The 16,075-nt window shown below is 30.9% G+C and overlaps 1 protein-coding gene across 1 annotated transcript; it reads right to left on the reverse strand.

The window, feature by feature from the left end:
* Window positions 1-9,956: 9,956 nt before the first annotated feature.
* LOC145032848 (ankyrin repeat-containing protein ITN1-like) lies at window positions 9,957-12,914 on the reverse strand. Its single transcript, XM_078981805.1, has 4 exons — window positions 12,752-12,914; window positions 11,840-12,337; window positions 11,347-11,756; window positions 9,957-11,083 (listed from the first exon to the last, which is right to left on the reverse strand). Exons 1-4 carry the CDS (start codon window positions 12,771-12,773, stop codon window positions 10,250-10,252), a joined length of 1,764 nt encoding a protein of 587 aa, XP_078837931.1. The 5' UTR covers window positions 12,774-12,914; the 3' UTR covers window positions 9,957-10,249.
* Window positions 12,915-16,075: the final 3,161 nt, after the last annotated feature.

Raw genomic sequence — 16,075 nt, forward strand, 5'->3', positions numbered from 1 at the left:
GTAGGTAATTGGTGTGTAATAAACAGATGAGAGGCCTCGGTGTTATTGGTGTTAATCTAGTCATTCAGCAGAGTATGGATGACGACCACAGACTATTCTAGACTGTTCTGTGGAACACTAGCAGGCTCATTATCTGTAGGTGTTGTGAACGACGTGTTCACCGATGTACTCTATCCCCCACATGGTTGCCTTTAGGACACTTATTGTTGGGGAAGCCCCTTTGCAGTGATGTCCGTCCCGATGAAAAATCCTGAAATAGGTTCCTTATAATAGACGTTATTTTTAGGAACGTAAGGTGAGGATAACGAGAATGGGTAATCGGGTTTATTGTTGATTGTTGAAATTAAATATAATTATTGTGGGTTGAAAACCCTATATGCTCACCAGGCTCCCAAGCCTGACCCACTCAGTTGATTTATTTTACAGGAAGTGGCGCAAGAGCTTAAGATGGGCGAACATCAAGTTGTTTTGTTTACAAGTCTGTATATGTATATATTTGTTGAATGGCTTGTAATGCTATCGTTTATGCTTTATGATCTGTATCGGAACATGACATCCCGACTTTTGATTATGAAATGAAATCATATTTCTTTATGAAATGTTTTGATAAATATCTATTTTATCATGTTTTTTTTTTGGAACAAATTCCGCATCTCTTTTAAAATTAAAAGGATTTACTCTGAAAATTATTTTAAAAAGCATAAATGAAATCGGTCTTTTCTGGCCGAGATTTTGGGGATGTTACATATTAACTAGCATGCATCTTCAACATATCTACCCTAATAAATAAAAATGATTTTGCCACATGTCATTCTCTCATAAAATTAGTCATATGTAATTTTGTTATAATTTTGAGATATATATTTATTTTCCACTTGTCATTGCTTCAATTTTCATTTTCAATCTATCATTAATTTAGTTTCCATAAATTAAACCTACCATAATGACTATTAATTTTAAATTTTAAATTTTAAATTCAATTTCAAATAAATTTACAATTTAAACCTTTATGTTTAATATTTTGTTATAATTAACTCGGTTAGTACACTAAACACGTAATTTTAATTAATTTATTTTTTGCATGTTTTTTCACATAATTTTCACTTATCTCAATTTCAAATTAAAATAAAATTTCTATTTAATCGGTCGTACTTAACATTTTGTTTTAATCAACCCGTATAATATACGGGTCTCACAACTAGTAAAGAATCAAAGAAAACTTACTTGGAGTTGTGTTTATGGCTTGAATTTTGAAGTATACTTGGAGATCAAATCAAATGTGAAATAAGACACCTTCAAGGCTTCAACTTTGTAATGAAGAAAACTAGCAGCATAGAGAAGGAATAATATTGGTTAGGTTAGGATGTTCAGATTTAGTAGTATTATTAGGGTTAACATGGATGTATAAAAGTTACAAAACGTGTTGGGGTCATTATAAATCGGGTTTAGCCATTTTAATTCGTGTTTAAGGTAATATTTATCTTAGGAAACAATTAGATTTCATATATGGTATTGATATGGATTGCAAATCAAGTATAAAATCTGACTCATGTATATGTATACCCTAATATAGATGGTTATTGGTATTAATATGGTATTCTGGGAAAAATAAATGGTATTTGACCGTTAATACTAAATACTGAAAACATGGAAAAAACGATCTGAGACCATATATATGTATATGATTCTAGATTTGCTCTCGTTTCGGTTCATGACTATTTAGGAATTTCGATATGGTGCTACTTGCTCATGCCTGACATGAACTCATTATCTACTATGGAAAGAAAGAAAACAATTTATTATTATTATTAGTAACCATTTAAGAGTTGAAGACTACATGAAAACAGTTTTGTAAAACTCACCGAGTTGGCCGATTACTCAGCCGAGTACTCCATAATCGTCCCCTTACCGAAGCGAGTTATAGAATCTGAATACTCCTCGATCAGCAACTTACTGAAGCGAGCAATGTTGTAAAACTCGGGCAACTCGGTGATTAATATTAATAATATATATATATATATATATATATATATATATATATATATATATCATTATTACTAGACATATATCTTAAGTTTTCAGTAATTATTCATGAAGTGAGACCATTATGTGTTTTTCAGTTTTTGTGTGTTCATATATATATATATATATATATATATATATATATATATATATATATATATATATATATATAATTTAGTTATATGTTTCAATCAACTTATGATTTTAACACATGATTTTGACATATATAATTTACATAAAAATATTTCTACATGAATTACCGAATCCGAGTACTCCCTACTCGGTAGCCGGGCGAACAGGTACCTAGTAAAGAGTTTTATAACCTTACATGACAATATTTAAATTTAGGTCAATTCCATTTTAAAGTGTTTTATAACAAATGATCACGAGTAAACAACATTGATGGCAGCGAGAATTTTATAATAAATGTGTGTAGTTTGAAACACTAATAAAAATTAATGGTGCTAGAGACGATATAATAGTTGTATATCGATTGAAACCCTAAAAGGTAATGGATTTCAATTTCAAATTTAAATATTTTTAAAAAAAATCTATTTTTAGGTGTGAGACTCGTATACTACACGGGTTGATTAAAAAATGTTAAATATAAATGTGTAAATATTAAACATTTTTAAAGTAAATTTTTTTGAAATAAATACAAAAGAAATAATTAATAAATAATTAATTCAATCTATCCGGTTGACAAAGTAATTCATATTCAAAAGTCATTACTTGGTCATAATGAATTTTACACCTTCAACACAATGGGAACAAAAAGGGACAACATATAGGTAGATAAAACTCAAGGAACTCACACCACATATTGAAACAATTTATGATAGATTCAAGTCACCATGCTAACTCCTAATAGTACAACAACTTAGCCCCAATAGAATATTTAAACGTTAATAAATCCGACAACAAAACCACCAACAAGACCTGTGAATTTTTCAATGTTCACCAACACCCATCTAGGAGCCATGAACATAGTTAAAAGCCTTCAGAAATCAACATATATATCAAGATTTTTCAAAATTTTCAACAACTATCTACATTAATATATATTAATTAATATATCAATCAATAAAAATAAATAATACGAGGTTCCATTTAATATGTGACATTTGAATAAAAAAATATATAAAACTGACAAGTGAGAAAAAATAATTTTAAAATTTCTAGGAAATGACATGTGTCAATTTCAGTGTGAAGTTGACATATGATAAGATGATATTATACTCTAATAAATAAAGATTTTCTTTATCATATGTCATATTTTTAATTATTTTGCCACATATCGTTTTTGTGGATATTTTAAATTAACTTTTTCAACATCGTATTTTATGGTTTTTTCTATTTTATTAAATTCAACATAATATTAATATCTAATAATTATAATAAATATCATAGCAAATGGATATCAGTTTCGTTAATATAAAATTTCCTTCTAATTTAAAATTCTTAAATTAGTTTGATGACATAATTACTACAATTTACTAATTAGTACTTATGGCATTGTAAAATTCAATTTTGATTTTAATTTTATGTTATATATAAACAAGTTCCTGAACAATTACTTTAATGACATAATTTACTATAAATTACATTGAGTTATAAAATGTTTATTGTTTTAACATTTTAAGAGTTATACACTATTTTAATGATTTAATTAATTAATTTATTTTTTAAAGTTGTAAACTATCTTAATAATTTTCTATATATTATCTTTGAAAATTTGTAATTTATAACAATTATGTAAAATATGGCAAAAGATTTCTATGTATATAGATTAAATTATTATTTATTCATCATTTCGTTGATATTTATCTTAAAACTTTACTTTAAAAAGTATTTAATGGTTACACCTTGATATTTTAATTTTTTAATCAACTCATGTAGTACATGAGTCTTACATCTACCTATTTATTATGGTAGAAATTGCTTTAATTTGAACATATTTTGATTGATTTTCATTATTTTGTCACATTTCACTTGAGCTAAATTTACACACACACACACACACACACATATATATATATATATATATATATATATATATATATATATATATATATATACAGAGAGAGAGAGAGAGAGAGAGAGAGTTAAGTTCAAATGAGAACAATATTTAATGTGAGAACAATACTTTATGTTACTATTCTACTATTAATTTTGTATATACAACGATATGATACTATTCATCAACAAATATACGAACAATCACACATTAATATTCACATTAAAATTTTGTATGTACAACTTTATGATATTATTCATCACTTAATATATGAACAATCGTATATTTAACATTCACATTAGAATTTACTAAATTACAACATATATATATATATATATATATATATATATATATATATATATATATATATATTATGGTAGAATAATAATATAAAATTGAATATATTCATATTATAATTACTATAATATTATACATATTAAATTCATAGTAGAATAGTAATATAAACTAGTGTTCTCATTTGAAATTAACCATATATATATATATATATATATATATATATATATATATATATATATATATATATATATATATAAAACTTACAAATACAAAAATATCTTGTGTTAAAAAAATGTGGACAAGTTGTAGACTATAATGAAAATGTAAAATATTAGTACGAAATGAGCAAATATATTAAAAGACGTATTTAGAAAAAAAAAAAAAAAAAAAAAAAAAAAAAAAAAAAAAAAAACATTGATTTTTCTTTTAAATAACTTTAAATTTAACTAAGAGATGTTTGTGTTCATATTTTGAACATCATATGATAATTGTTTAAGAATTTAACATATTTGGACTATATAAACTATCTATGAGATAAAATATTCAAACCCAATTCTTTGTGAAAATGATCGATTTTCAATTTACTTTTGAAGGTAACTCTCAAAAATTTTAAACAATGAGGCAAATTAGGTAATTATGTTTTGTTTCTCAAGCTTCAACTTCTTTATTATTAATTTAGAATTGATTGTTCAATACTAACTATTTAATATTAAAATATTAAATAAAAACACTGAAACTTCTAAATGCAAATATCAAAAAGTTATTATTAAAAATCTGAATTCTAATAATGAGATAAATCATAAAGAAACATACTAAGCAAACCCACTTTGTGAACGGTCCAGATAGCAACCATTGTGTTTGAAATCTACAATAATAAAAATGAAAATAAATTTATCTAATAAAACCTTTTAATAAGTTTTGATATTTGTCATTTTATTTTGTAATAGTTTTTAAATAAATAATATTCACGTTTAATTTATGTTTTTTTATTTAATTTTTAAATAAAAAAGCCACATAATACTTATACTTATATATGTAAAATATTAAATATAATAACTATGATAGGAAATTGCAACTAATATATTTTTCCATTTATTATTTCAAAATTTTATTTTAAAAAATATTTATTGTTTACATTTTAATATCGTATTTTTTTAATCAACCTGTGTAATATACGGGTTTTACTTATGGGAAAAGTGAATATACCCTTGAGGGTATATAAGCTTAGGTATCAAACTCACAAAAATACATTAGTTTGTTTGATATATTCATTATAATGTTCTTAAACTTTAACCCTTAACTTGATATACTTTCAATATGTTCAAAAATTCACTATTATCTTCCTCGTACATCACATTTTTATCGAACACCTACTAGGCTATATATATTATAGTTGAAAATGAAAATTATGTAAGAGAAAGATAAATGTGAAATTTATAAATATCTTAGAAGTAAATCAAGTTAGAAAATGAATAATAAAAATATTAGACAATTACAATGTATATATATATATGATAGAAAACCATGTAATATGATGAGTTTGGGTACCTAAGCTTATATATCCTTAATGGTATATTCACTTTTCCCTTTACTTATATAAAAACAATCTTTTTATGGAATGATTCTTTAGGAAATCTCATATAAATGAAATATATTAGAAAACTCTATGATTGAAATAATAACTAAATTTATGGTTTTAAGAGGTGCTAAAATTAAATCAATATATGAGTAAATATCTCATATATTCTACACTTTGAATGTTTGATGAGATACAAAAATTATGTTTTACTCATTTTTTATTTTATAAATTTTTAATAAAATAGCTAATATTAATTTTAAAGCTATTACTTATTAAATAAAAATAAATTATAAATATAAGATTTATATTAGTTATATTATTTCAAAACATTATATAAGGCTTAACGATGTCGTAGCAAAGATACTATCGGTAAGCTTAGATGACAGCTTTTACCGGCTGCAAACACCCTCCTCAACCAAATTTATTTTTCAACCGTAATTTTTATTGGCAAATTGTTACCATTATTTCTCTATATTCTTATCGATGGACACAACTTTTGTGCATTGGGAAGCTACATCAATATGTTGTATTTTTATGCATTAGAAAAATACATAAGTGTTGTAGTAAATTGTTGCTGTTTGGAAATAATTTTATAGACAACAATATCATCGCACATCTATCATAGGTAAAAATTAGTAAAAAAGATAAATGCTTGTGTGACACCAAAATTTTAGAAGATAAAACCATCACAACACCATTCAACCTAATACTAAAATAGTCTTGAAAATAACATCTTTTTACAAATCATTAGGTAACCGTAGGAATAATTGTCTGCTTATTGCATGTCATCGTCTGGATGTTTTGTCATAACATTCTCGGTAAAGCAGTTATCCGTCATATAATCATGTAAATTTTGACAATCTTTGTTTTAAGCATCTTTTTTTTATAAGCAAACTTTTAGCCTCATTGACCAAAATTTGGGTTGCGGTTACTCGCTATGATAAAGAAAATCCAACATCATGTGATTATGACAAAGATGAATCGTTCTTTTAATTCTCACATTTTTTTTTAAAATAGATAGTAATGTAGTTGTATGTAAAAATAGGGATGAAAATTTGGCCCAAAAACCTGAATCAAACCAAATTAGGAACAAATAAGCAATTTGATTCGATTCTTAGATATCTATATTATGTTTATTTAGTTTTCAGGTTATTCGGTCTGGGTAACCCAAATAAGAGCTTCTTTGTTTCAAAATACCTGATCTGCAATTGAAAAGTCATCTAATTTTAATCTTGATTACTTATCCTCGTTAGTTGCTAGTAACCCTAATCTGATCAAAGTCGAACTCGAACCCATGCCCTGCATTCATTATCCCCCTTCTCTGACTAATAGAAATCGAAATCACGATTCACACTTTTGTCCTCGTCGCTCACAACAGAAAAAAAAACATACGCTCGTCCTTGTTTAAAAATTGACAAATCTTCTCAATTATTGCCAAAATCGAAATCACTTATGTCGATTCTTCCTTTTGTTTCAGACTTTCAGAAATTGACATTTCCTATTGTCTTTAAGGATTCACGAATTCTTACTTTGTCTAATCATGGAAAATTGCAATGTTTTAAAACCCGGTTCGACCCGGCCGGTTCAACCGGTTGGACCGTGACCCGGGGTAGAAGGCAGGTCAATTGAGAACGGTTTTTTGTAAAATTACGGACCGGATCAAACCGGCCGGGTTTCCCCTAAACCGCGGTTCAACCGCTTATGTTGAACCAGTTAAAACCGGATTGACCCGTTTTGATAGGGTTTGGATAGTTGGATACAAGTAGCGAACGTCAAAACAATGAGTCGTTTGCGGTTTCTTCAATGTTTTTCAATGTTTAAACTTTGTAGACATCAAATTATTAGTTTATATGTTTATGCATTATGCGGGAAAGTAAAAGTATATAAAAATAGAGAAAGATCATAATCCGGGTTGACCCGACGGTTCAACCGGTTGACCTGTGAACCGGTCATCACACCGGGTCAACTAAAAACCCGGGTTTTAAAACATTGGAAAATTGTTCTCTAACTCAAGAAACGCTATGTAAATGCTTAACTTATATTTTAGTTTGGGCGTTTAATGTTACATTCTTACTATATAAATTCTAACCTTTTTTTTTGCACATTTGAAACAATTATGTATACTTTGTATTATTTTTGATTAATTAAATTGTTTCTTTAAAAGATTTGTTATGGAATCATAAGCTACAAAAGCCATAAAAATACAATGTTTATAATCATATTGTAAATGTTATTCGGGGTATAGAATCTTAATATGGTTTATTCAATTCTTTTCGGTTATATTAGGTCATTAATCATCATTACAAGTTATTTAGGTAATAACCGAACCGAACCCGTATTTGATTAATCGGTCCGGTTTTCGGTTCATACAATTACCCTTATTCGATTTTCGGTTTATTTGGGTTCGGATCGGTTCGGTCCTAGCCCGAATAACATCTCTATGTAAAAACGTGAGAGCTTAAAGTATATTTATAGAATATAAAAAAGAAGAAAAATATTTAAAAATTAACCGTTCAACCATCAGCAGACATATCATCATGGCTGGGACACCCTAGCGGCACCAATCTATGAGACATGATATTCCCAACGATGTTGATCCACCTCAGCATCCGGTATGGCACCACTTTAGTGTATTAGATAACCAGTATCGTGCAAAAAATTTTACATAGCCAACAAAGGATGTCTTGTGAGAATTAAACTTTTCCATTGACAAAAGAGGAAACAAACAAATCGCCAAAATTTAAGTTTATGTTCTTTTGTAGAACAATACATTCTCACATCAAGGGCTTTCAAAACAACTTAGCAATGCCGTCTATTCCAATTTACACGCCATGTAGATCAACACCTTTCAAATATTGCAAGGCTTGCAATTAGGGCTGTAAACGAACCAAGCGAACACGAACAAGGTCTTGTTCATGTTCATTCGTTTAATTTAGCCGAACAACAAACGAACACGAACAGATAAACGAACGAGATTTTTCTTGTTCATGTTCGTTCGTTTAATAAATTACTTTGTTCATGTTCGTGAACATGCTAAACGAATATAAACGAACAAACATAAACGAACAAAGATAAAAAAAAACACAATGAAACATATATGAACATAAACGAACATATAATATAGCAATATAATAAAAAATAATTGAATATAGATGAATATAAATAAAGTTAAACGAACGAACATAAACGAACGTAAATGAACATCGTAAACGAACGTTCACGAACATAAATGAACGAATGAGACCATTGTTCATGTTCGTTCATTTAACTAAACGAACGATAATTTTTGTTCATGTTCGTTCATTTATTAAATAAACGAACATAAACGAACTTTCCGCCGAACAGTTCACGAACGGTTCGCCGAACGTTCAGTTCGTTAACAGTCCTACTTGCAATTACAATTTTATATTAAATAATGTTTTCTATTTTAATGTATAATTTATTTAATCACCCTTTTATTATATTAACCTATTATTATATATGGAAGTTTTAGTTATTTGATTTTCCTAATTCACGTTTTCATTTCGTCTTCTCTTATATTTTAATATATTAATTTTAGTTTTAAAGTTAGTTATTATTTGATTAACAAATATTAGTAACCATTGTTTATTTAAAATATATATATAAGCATACGACATGTATTTTCATTGTCATGTAAAAATAAGTAATAGATCCGTAAATCATCAACCGCAAACAAATTTGATTGAATATATTCAGAACCGATTTGGAGACGAAGAAAACGGCGATTAATATTGAATATTCGTTTTGTGATTCATGTTTTTGTAACATCTTATTATTTAAATATTTAACAAAGTAAAATAAATTTAATATTTAATATTATTTTGCTATTTTATATTTAAAAATATTATTTTAGTTTATGTTTATTTTCAATTGACTAATTATTAATATTTAATATATAAGATATAACATTTCATGGTGGCCTAATAACTAGTTCTTATGCGACAGACAATGCCATTTTATTTCAATTTGTAAGTTGAACGATGTTATCCTTATAGATGATAATAAACTAGTAAATTATAATTAAAAAAAAAAAACTTTTATTTACAGCCTCATAAAATTTCGTTTAATTTTAATGCAAAAGACAACAAATCTAGGCATTAAGAGTAGCAATAGTATACATTAAAGATTTGAAATTTATGAGCCACAGCTCAAATCATAATACAATTACCTATAATTACCCCATCTTTTTGAAACCATTTCATGGCCGTTGACCAAGAAAACCAGAAACGACGAAGTATTCTGACTTCACAATTCCGGGGTCGATTGTTTACTTTATCTACAAACAACATTAAACCATGTTTTTTCTTTTCACCTCATATGGCATAGATTCTATCAACTTCCGAGTTAGAAAACTCAGAATGCAACCACGAGTTAGACCCACTTTTAGCAATCTTCTCCTTTTTCCTCTTCAATCGGTTCTTTTTGGATTTAAACACATAATAAGTCATAGTTCCAAGAACCCCCGCCATTATAACCCCACCCACCACGGTAATCAAAATAGCGGCCCATTCATATTTCCGGCCAACCACAATATAAGAAGAAGCCATGAAAGCCACCGAAGTGCAAACAGAAGCCAACCACATAAGCTTATTAATAACCTCCACCACCCGCCTCTCCGCCTTGGTCTCACCTCTCACCAACGTAATCTGCACCACCACCACCGCCAACGAAGTGAAAAGAGCAATCGCGTTGAATATGAAAAATATTTTAAAAGAAGCGCGGTTGACCACCACCGCCATCCCGTCATTGTTGTCACCGCCAGGGACGGTGAAAATGGCGGCGAATGCCACGGTGGCAAAGAGCACCGCCACCACGGTGACAGAGTTTGTGGCGTTGTTGATTCCTTCGCGGTGAAGCTTTCGAAGCTCTTTGGCAATTCCGTGAACGTTTTTGTTTGTTTTTTTGGTTTGTAAAAGCTGCGTGTGGACGTCGTTTTTGATTTGGGTCACGGTGTTTCTTAATTCATCCCGCGGTTGGTTGAGCTCGTTGGCACGGACCGCACCGCATCGAGTGAGACACGCGATTATGTCCGATGAATCTTCGGATAACGGGAGTCCTTCCGCTATGTCCAAAGCGGTTTTGTGATCACGCGTTAGTGCGTTCACGTTTGCACTTGTGTCAGGGAGGCTAAGCAACTCGTTTACTATCTGTGACAAAAGAAATTGCACTAAACTTATTAATAACAGTAAGTCATTAATTAGTTAACCCGTGTCAATGTTGACCATTGTGAGCGCTCTAAGGGGCTCACAATTAGACCTGACAATTCGTGTATTCGTGTTAGACACGAATTTGACACGACACGAATACGCAAATGTATTCGTGTCGTGTCACACACGAATTTGTGTATTCGTGTGTCGAATTGTCAGGTCTAGTCACAATTCTTACTTCCTATAAAAAGGATGGAGTATACCTGAGCTCGCTTTTTTCTGGTAGCTACATGCAATGCAGTAAAACCATACTTGTCAGGCAACATGACAATAGCAGCATCAGCCTCCAATAGCAATTTCACAACTTCACTACTAACTCCTTTCACAGCCATATGCAATGCAGTTTGTCCTTTCTTATCAGTCCTTCTGCCCAATAGTGGTTCCTCTTTGAGTAAAGCTTCCACAATCTCCACACGTCCAGATCTAGCTGCTAAATGCAATGCGTTCTTTCCATTTGATCTTGGAATAGTCAACAAGCTAGGATCTTTTGACAGCAGCTCTTTAACAACAGCAGTGTGTCCTCTTGTGGCTGCAGTTATCAGAGGGGTTGCGTTTCCTTGGGATCTTGTTTGACATAGTGATGGGTCATGGTCAAGTAGTAGTTTCACTACAGCTGAAATATACAAGAAAGAAGGTTTTCTTTACAGGGATTACCCTTTTTTCTAATTGATGATGGAAGAAAGTTATGAAATTTACCATCGTGTCCTTGACTAGCAGCTATATGCAACGTGTCAAACTCCAATCGGCTTTTTCTCATGATGGTTTCTTTATTTGAGTACTTCAAGAGCTCCTTTACTACTTCAAGATGACCTTTTTCAGCAGCAGTGTATAGTGCTGTTTCTCCTAATTCATTCACCTCGTTCACTACTGATGCACGAATCTCTGCAACTTCTGCATCAAAATCAGCTCCGCTTAATGTTCCCACCATTTGGGAATCAATGTCATCGAGGATCTGCTTCACAGCTGCTAGATCCCCACGTTGGGCTGCTAGATGGAGCTCTGTATCGTTGTGTCTGCCTGTCACTTGCTTGACGTACTTTTTCTTTCCGGCTTGATCCATCCGCTTACCGGAATTTGAAAGTACCAGAGCTGGTGCTGTGGCGGAAGACGGGGACGGAGATGGTGATGCCTCCCCGAGGATATTCATAGTTTGATTATGCTTTATTGGAGTCATCGGCCCTTTTTCTATGTCTCCTATGCGATTGAAGAATAACACTGATTAACACAACATGATAGAAATGCACAAAACTGAAACAAAAAGTTTTCCAGTCAATTAGATAAATCGCTTTATCTTCATTATCGAAAAATCCGGAATTCGCAAGACAACTGATCATCGTAAAAAGAGTTATCACTTACTAAAATCGATTTTATAAATATACAAATGACCTTAAAAACCAAATCAAACCAAGAACAAGATCGATCTTGAGCTTAATTTTCTACTTTTGTGTTAATCTAGTTGATCGTCATCTTACAACCACCGGATTCTTCAACTACCTCATTTTAAATAAAAATACGATAACAAAATCGAGAATCTGCAGTATAAAACACGCAATTAACAAAAAAAAAACAAACACACACGCACAGAGACTTAAAGAGATAGATGAGCACCTTCATCGATGGCTGGAGCCATGTTTGGATTCAGAGACAAAGTGAACAAACCCTAGTAATCGAAGTTGGGGGTCGTATACCTTTGATGGAATCTGGTAGGAATGTTTGATTAGAGAGAGAAGACACTCAGAACAGGACAATCGAAGGAAAGTGCTAAGAAAGACGAAACTGCGCCACTTGACTATTGAGTAAACGAAAAATCAACGATCCTTCAAGTTTACTAATATTACAACTATTTCCCCTCGGGTTATCTTATCACCGACGATAAATGTTAGAGTAACTACAATTTTTTGGTCGTTGAGTGTAGAATTTTTTATTCTTTTTTTATTTTTTTATTTTTTGGTCCTGAGATGAATTATTTTTTAAATTTTGATCCTTACTCTAATGTTTTGTAATATTTTTTTTATGCCTATAATTATTCCTACACACTAAAATTATAACAAATCACCATTCAATTTTATCTTATTTGATATATTCTTAATATAATCTTAACGAGTTAATTAAAAAAAATATTGAATGATAACACTTATTATAATCTTATTGGACAGGAACATTTATAGGTATAAAAAATAAGAATCAATTTAATTTCTCAAATTAGTAAAATCAATGTGACGTCTCCTACAAAATCTATTTTGTAAGGCCGGACGGAATGGAAGCGGGAAGGGCTGCGGGTAGCTTCCCGCGTCGACGGAACACTGCACTGTCGGTGCGGGATAAGGTGGCGCGGGAACCGGTGAGGGGAGGCTCTCCCGCGTTCTTTCTCCGTTGATCACTGGCTGGAATAATTTTTTTCTTTGACTTAGTCGTTGTTTAACGGTAAAAAAAAAATCATTTTTTTACTAACGGATATATGCATTTAAACCTTTTTTTTAATACCTTTTTAAACACCTATAAATACTCAACTATTTACCTTCAATCAACATTCAAACAAACCTCTATTCCCTCTATTTTTTTCTCAAAAAAAAAAAAAAAATCCCGACAATCAAACCTCAACTGCCGATCGAAGGAAAAAAAGTCATAGTTCGAGTTTAAACATCCCTACTCGAAACATTTTTGCTATCGATTCATCATCACAAAGAGTTTATCATCCCTACAACTTCAGTATCAAAATGTTAGACAATATTACCCGATCCAAGTTCCAAATGTTACGTCGCAAATGTATACAAATTTTGTTGTTTTCCGGATCAACAATCGTCAAATCAACCTCAAAACCAAACCCAACCCCAAACCCAAACCGAAACTCAAACCCAAACCCAACAACAACGCTAACTTGTCGATGAGTTGGATGACTCGGAAGAAGAAGAGATGGTTCCCGAAACTCAACTCACACCACCCCCATAAAGACATAAAGGGAAAAAACAAGCGTGCGAGGGTGTCACACAACCGGGAAGACAAAAGCCGACATCATGGCTTCCACAAGAAGAGCTAGTTTTGGTCAAAGCTTGGACTGACATTTCTGAGGATTCGATTCAAGGAAATGCACAATCGAGAGATCATTTTTGGTTTCGCATTTTAGAACGGTTTCGGGAGGAGCTAGGAAAAGGTGACAACTACCGTACGAAACACCAACTGAATTCGAAGTTTCGAGAAATAACAAAGGGGGTTTCAAAAATAAATGGGGTGTACAATAACCTAAAAACCCAATGAAAAAGTGGCCAAGGAGACGAAGAAATACTTCAAGAAGCTTTGAAATTTTACCTTGAGGAAGTCGGAAAACCATTCAAGTGGCACGATTGTTGGAAATTATTGGTCCGATGTCCTGGTTGGAAAAAATACTAGCAATATTTTATTTTTGGAGTCCAACAATCAACGCGGACGAAAACGAGCTCTAATGGTTACACAACTTCCTCCGATGCTTGAGTCGGTGTAGATTTAAATCAGGACGACGAACACGAGCTAGAAGAAATTGTCTGTCCGATGGGTAGGGACAAAGCAAAGAGGAAGGCAAAAGGGACTTCTTCGGGTGCATCAGATTTCAGCTTGGACTTTGACAAAATATGGAAAATAACAGCTTCGTTTGATCGATATACTCTTAATTTCTCCGAATTTTGGCGTTCGACAAAGAAAAATAAGAAGCAATGAAGAAGGAGCGGGCGGAGAGACAAGAAATGGAGGATATGAAGTTTTTGATGGAAAACATCGAACATCTGTCGGGACCGGCTCTTGAACTCGTAATGAAGACGAGAGAAAAAATTCTGAAAAAATATTTTCCGTAGGTTGTTGTTGGTTTGTTTGATTTTTTGTTTGTGTGTGTGTGTGTGTCTATATATATATATATATATATATATATATATATATATATATATATATATATATATATATATATATATATATATATTAATTTTCTAGTTTTTTTAATTTTAGGTTTATTGTAATTTTTATTTTAATTAATGAAATGCATTTTCTTTTTAATTAAATATTTTGGTTATTTTTAATTTAAAAATTATAGATCATAAACATCAATTAATTTTATTTAAAAAAATAATGAGGGAAGCCCTTTCCACCAATTCCTTGGGTTTTAGGTGAGGGAAAGGAAAGTGAGGGAAATGGTAGTATGGCCCACAAAAAGTGAGGGAAACTCCCCTCCCATACCCTCCGGTCTAAGATCATAGTTAGATCCATGAACACTTTAGGATATTGTTGTAAGCTTTACCAAAAATGCAAGAAATTTTATAGTTATTCTTTTCTTTTCCTCATCGAAATAGTAAATCTCTTCGTTAAGTTTGTCAAGATCGAGATCCTATAAAGGATTATTTTTGAATTTGCAAGATCAGGATCGGGATATTAAGATCCCACAAAATATAACATAATTTTATTTTATAATTTTAAAGCATGAAAAATATCTAAAACATTCAGTTTTCCATTTAAAAGATATAAAAAATTCAAAACATTACTCACAACTTACAACACAAATGATAAACGATACATTGGTAAAGGAAAAAAGACATAAAATGGTAATTAATTTTTTTCATTTAAAAAAAAGAGAGGTAAGGTAGGATCGGATCGGATCTCGATCCTACGATCTTATGATCTTGTACGATCCTACCTCAAATACGACCCGACTCATTTTTCATACCTAGGATTGTAAGATCGTACGATCCTACGATCAAGATCGCGATTTGACAACCTTGCTCCTCGTTATATGATTTTATTTTATGATGTTTAATCAATTTAATCGGATAATAAATTGACTATTCCCATGTATATGCTCCCTTAAGGCCGATTGATAACAGACATATCCGTGAGATGGAAACACCACCATGATTGTGCACACCACCTCGTATGCCATGACCGTGGTGGTTCATGGTGTTGAGGACATAGGGT

This window comes from Lactuca saligna, chromosome 2 (genome assembly GCF_052625555.1).
Source record: "Lactuca saligna cultivar CGN05327 chromosome 2, ASM5262555v1, whole genome shotgun sequence".
Taxonomy (NCBI): domain Eukaryota; kingdom Viridiplantae; phylum Streptophyta; class Magnoliopsida; order Asterales; family Asteraceae; genus Lactuca; species Lactuca saligna.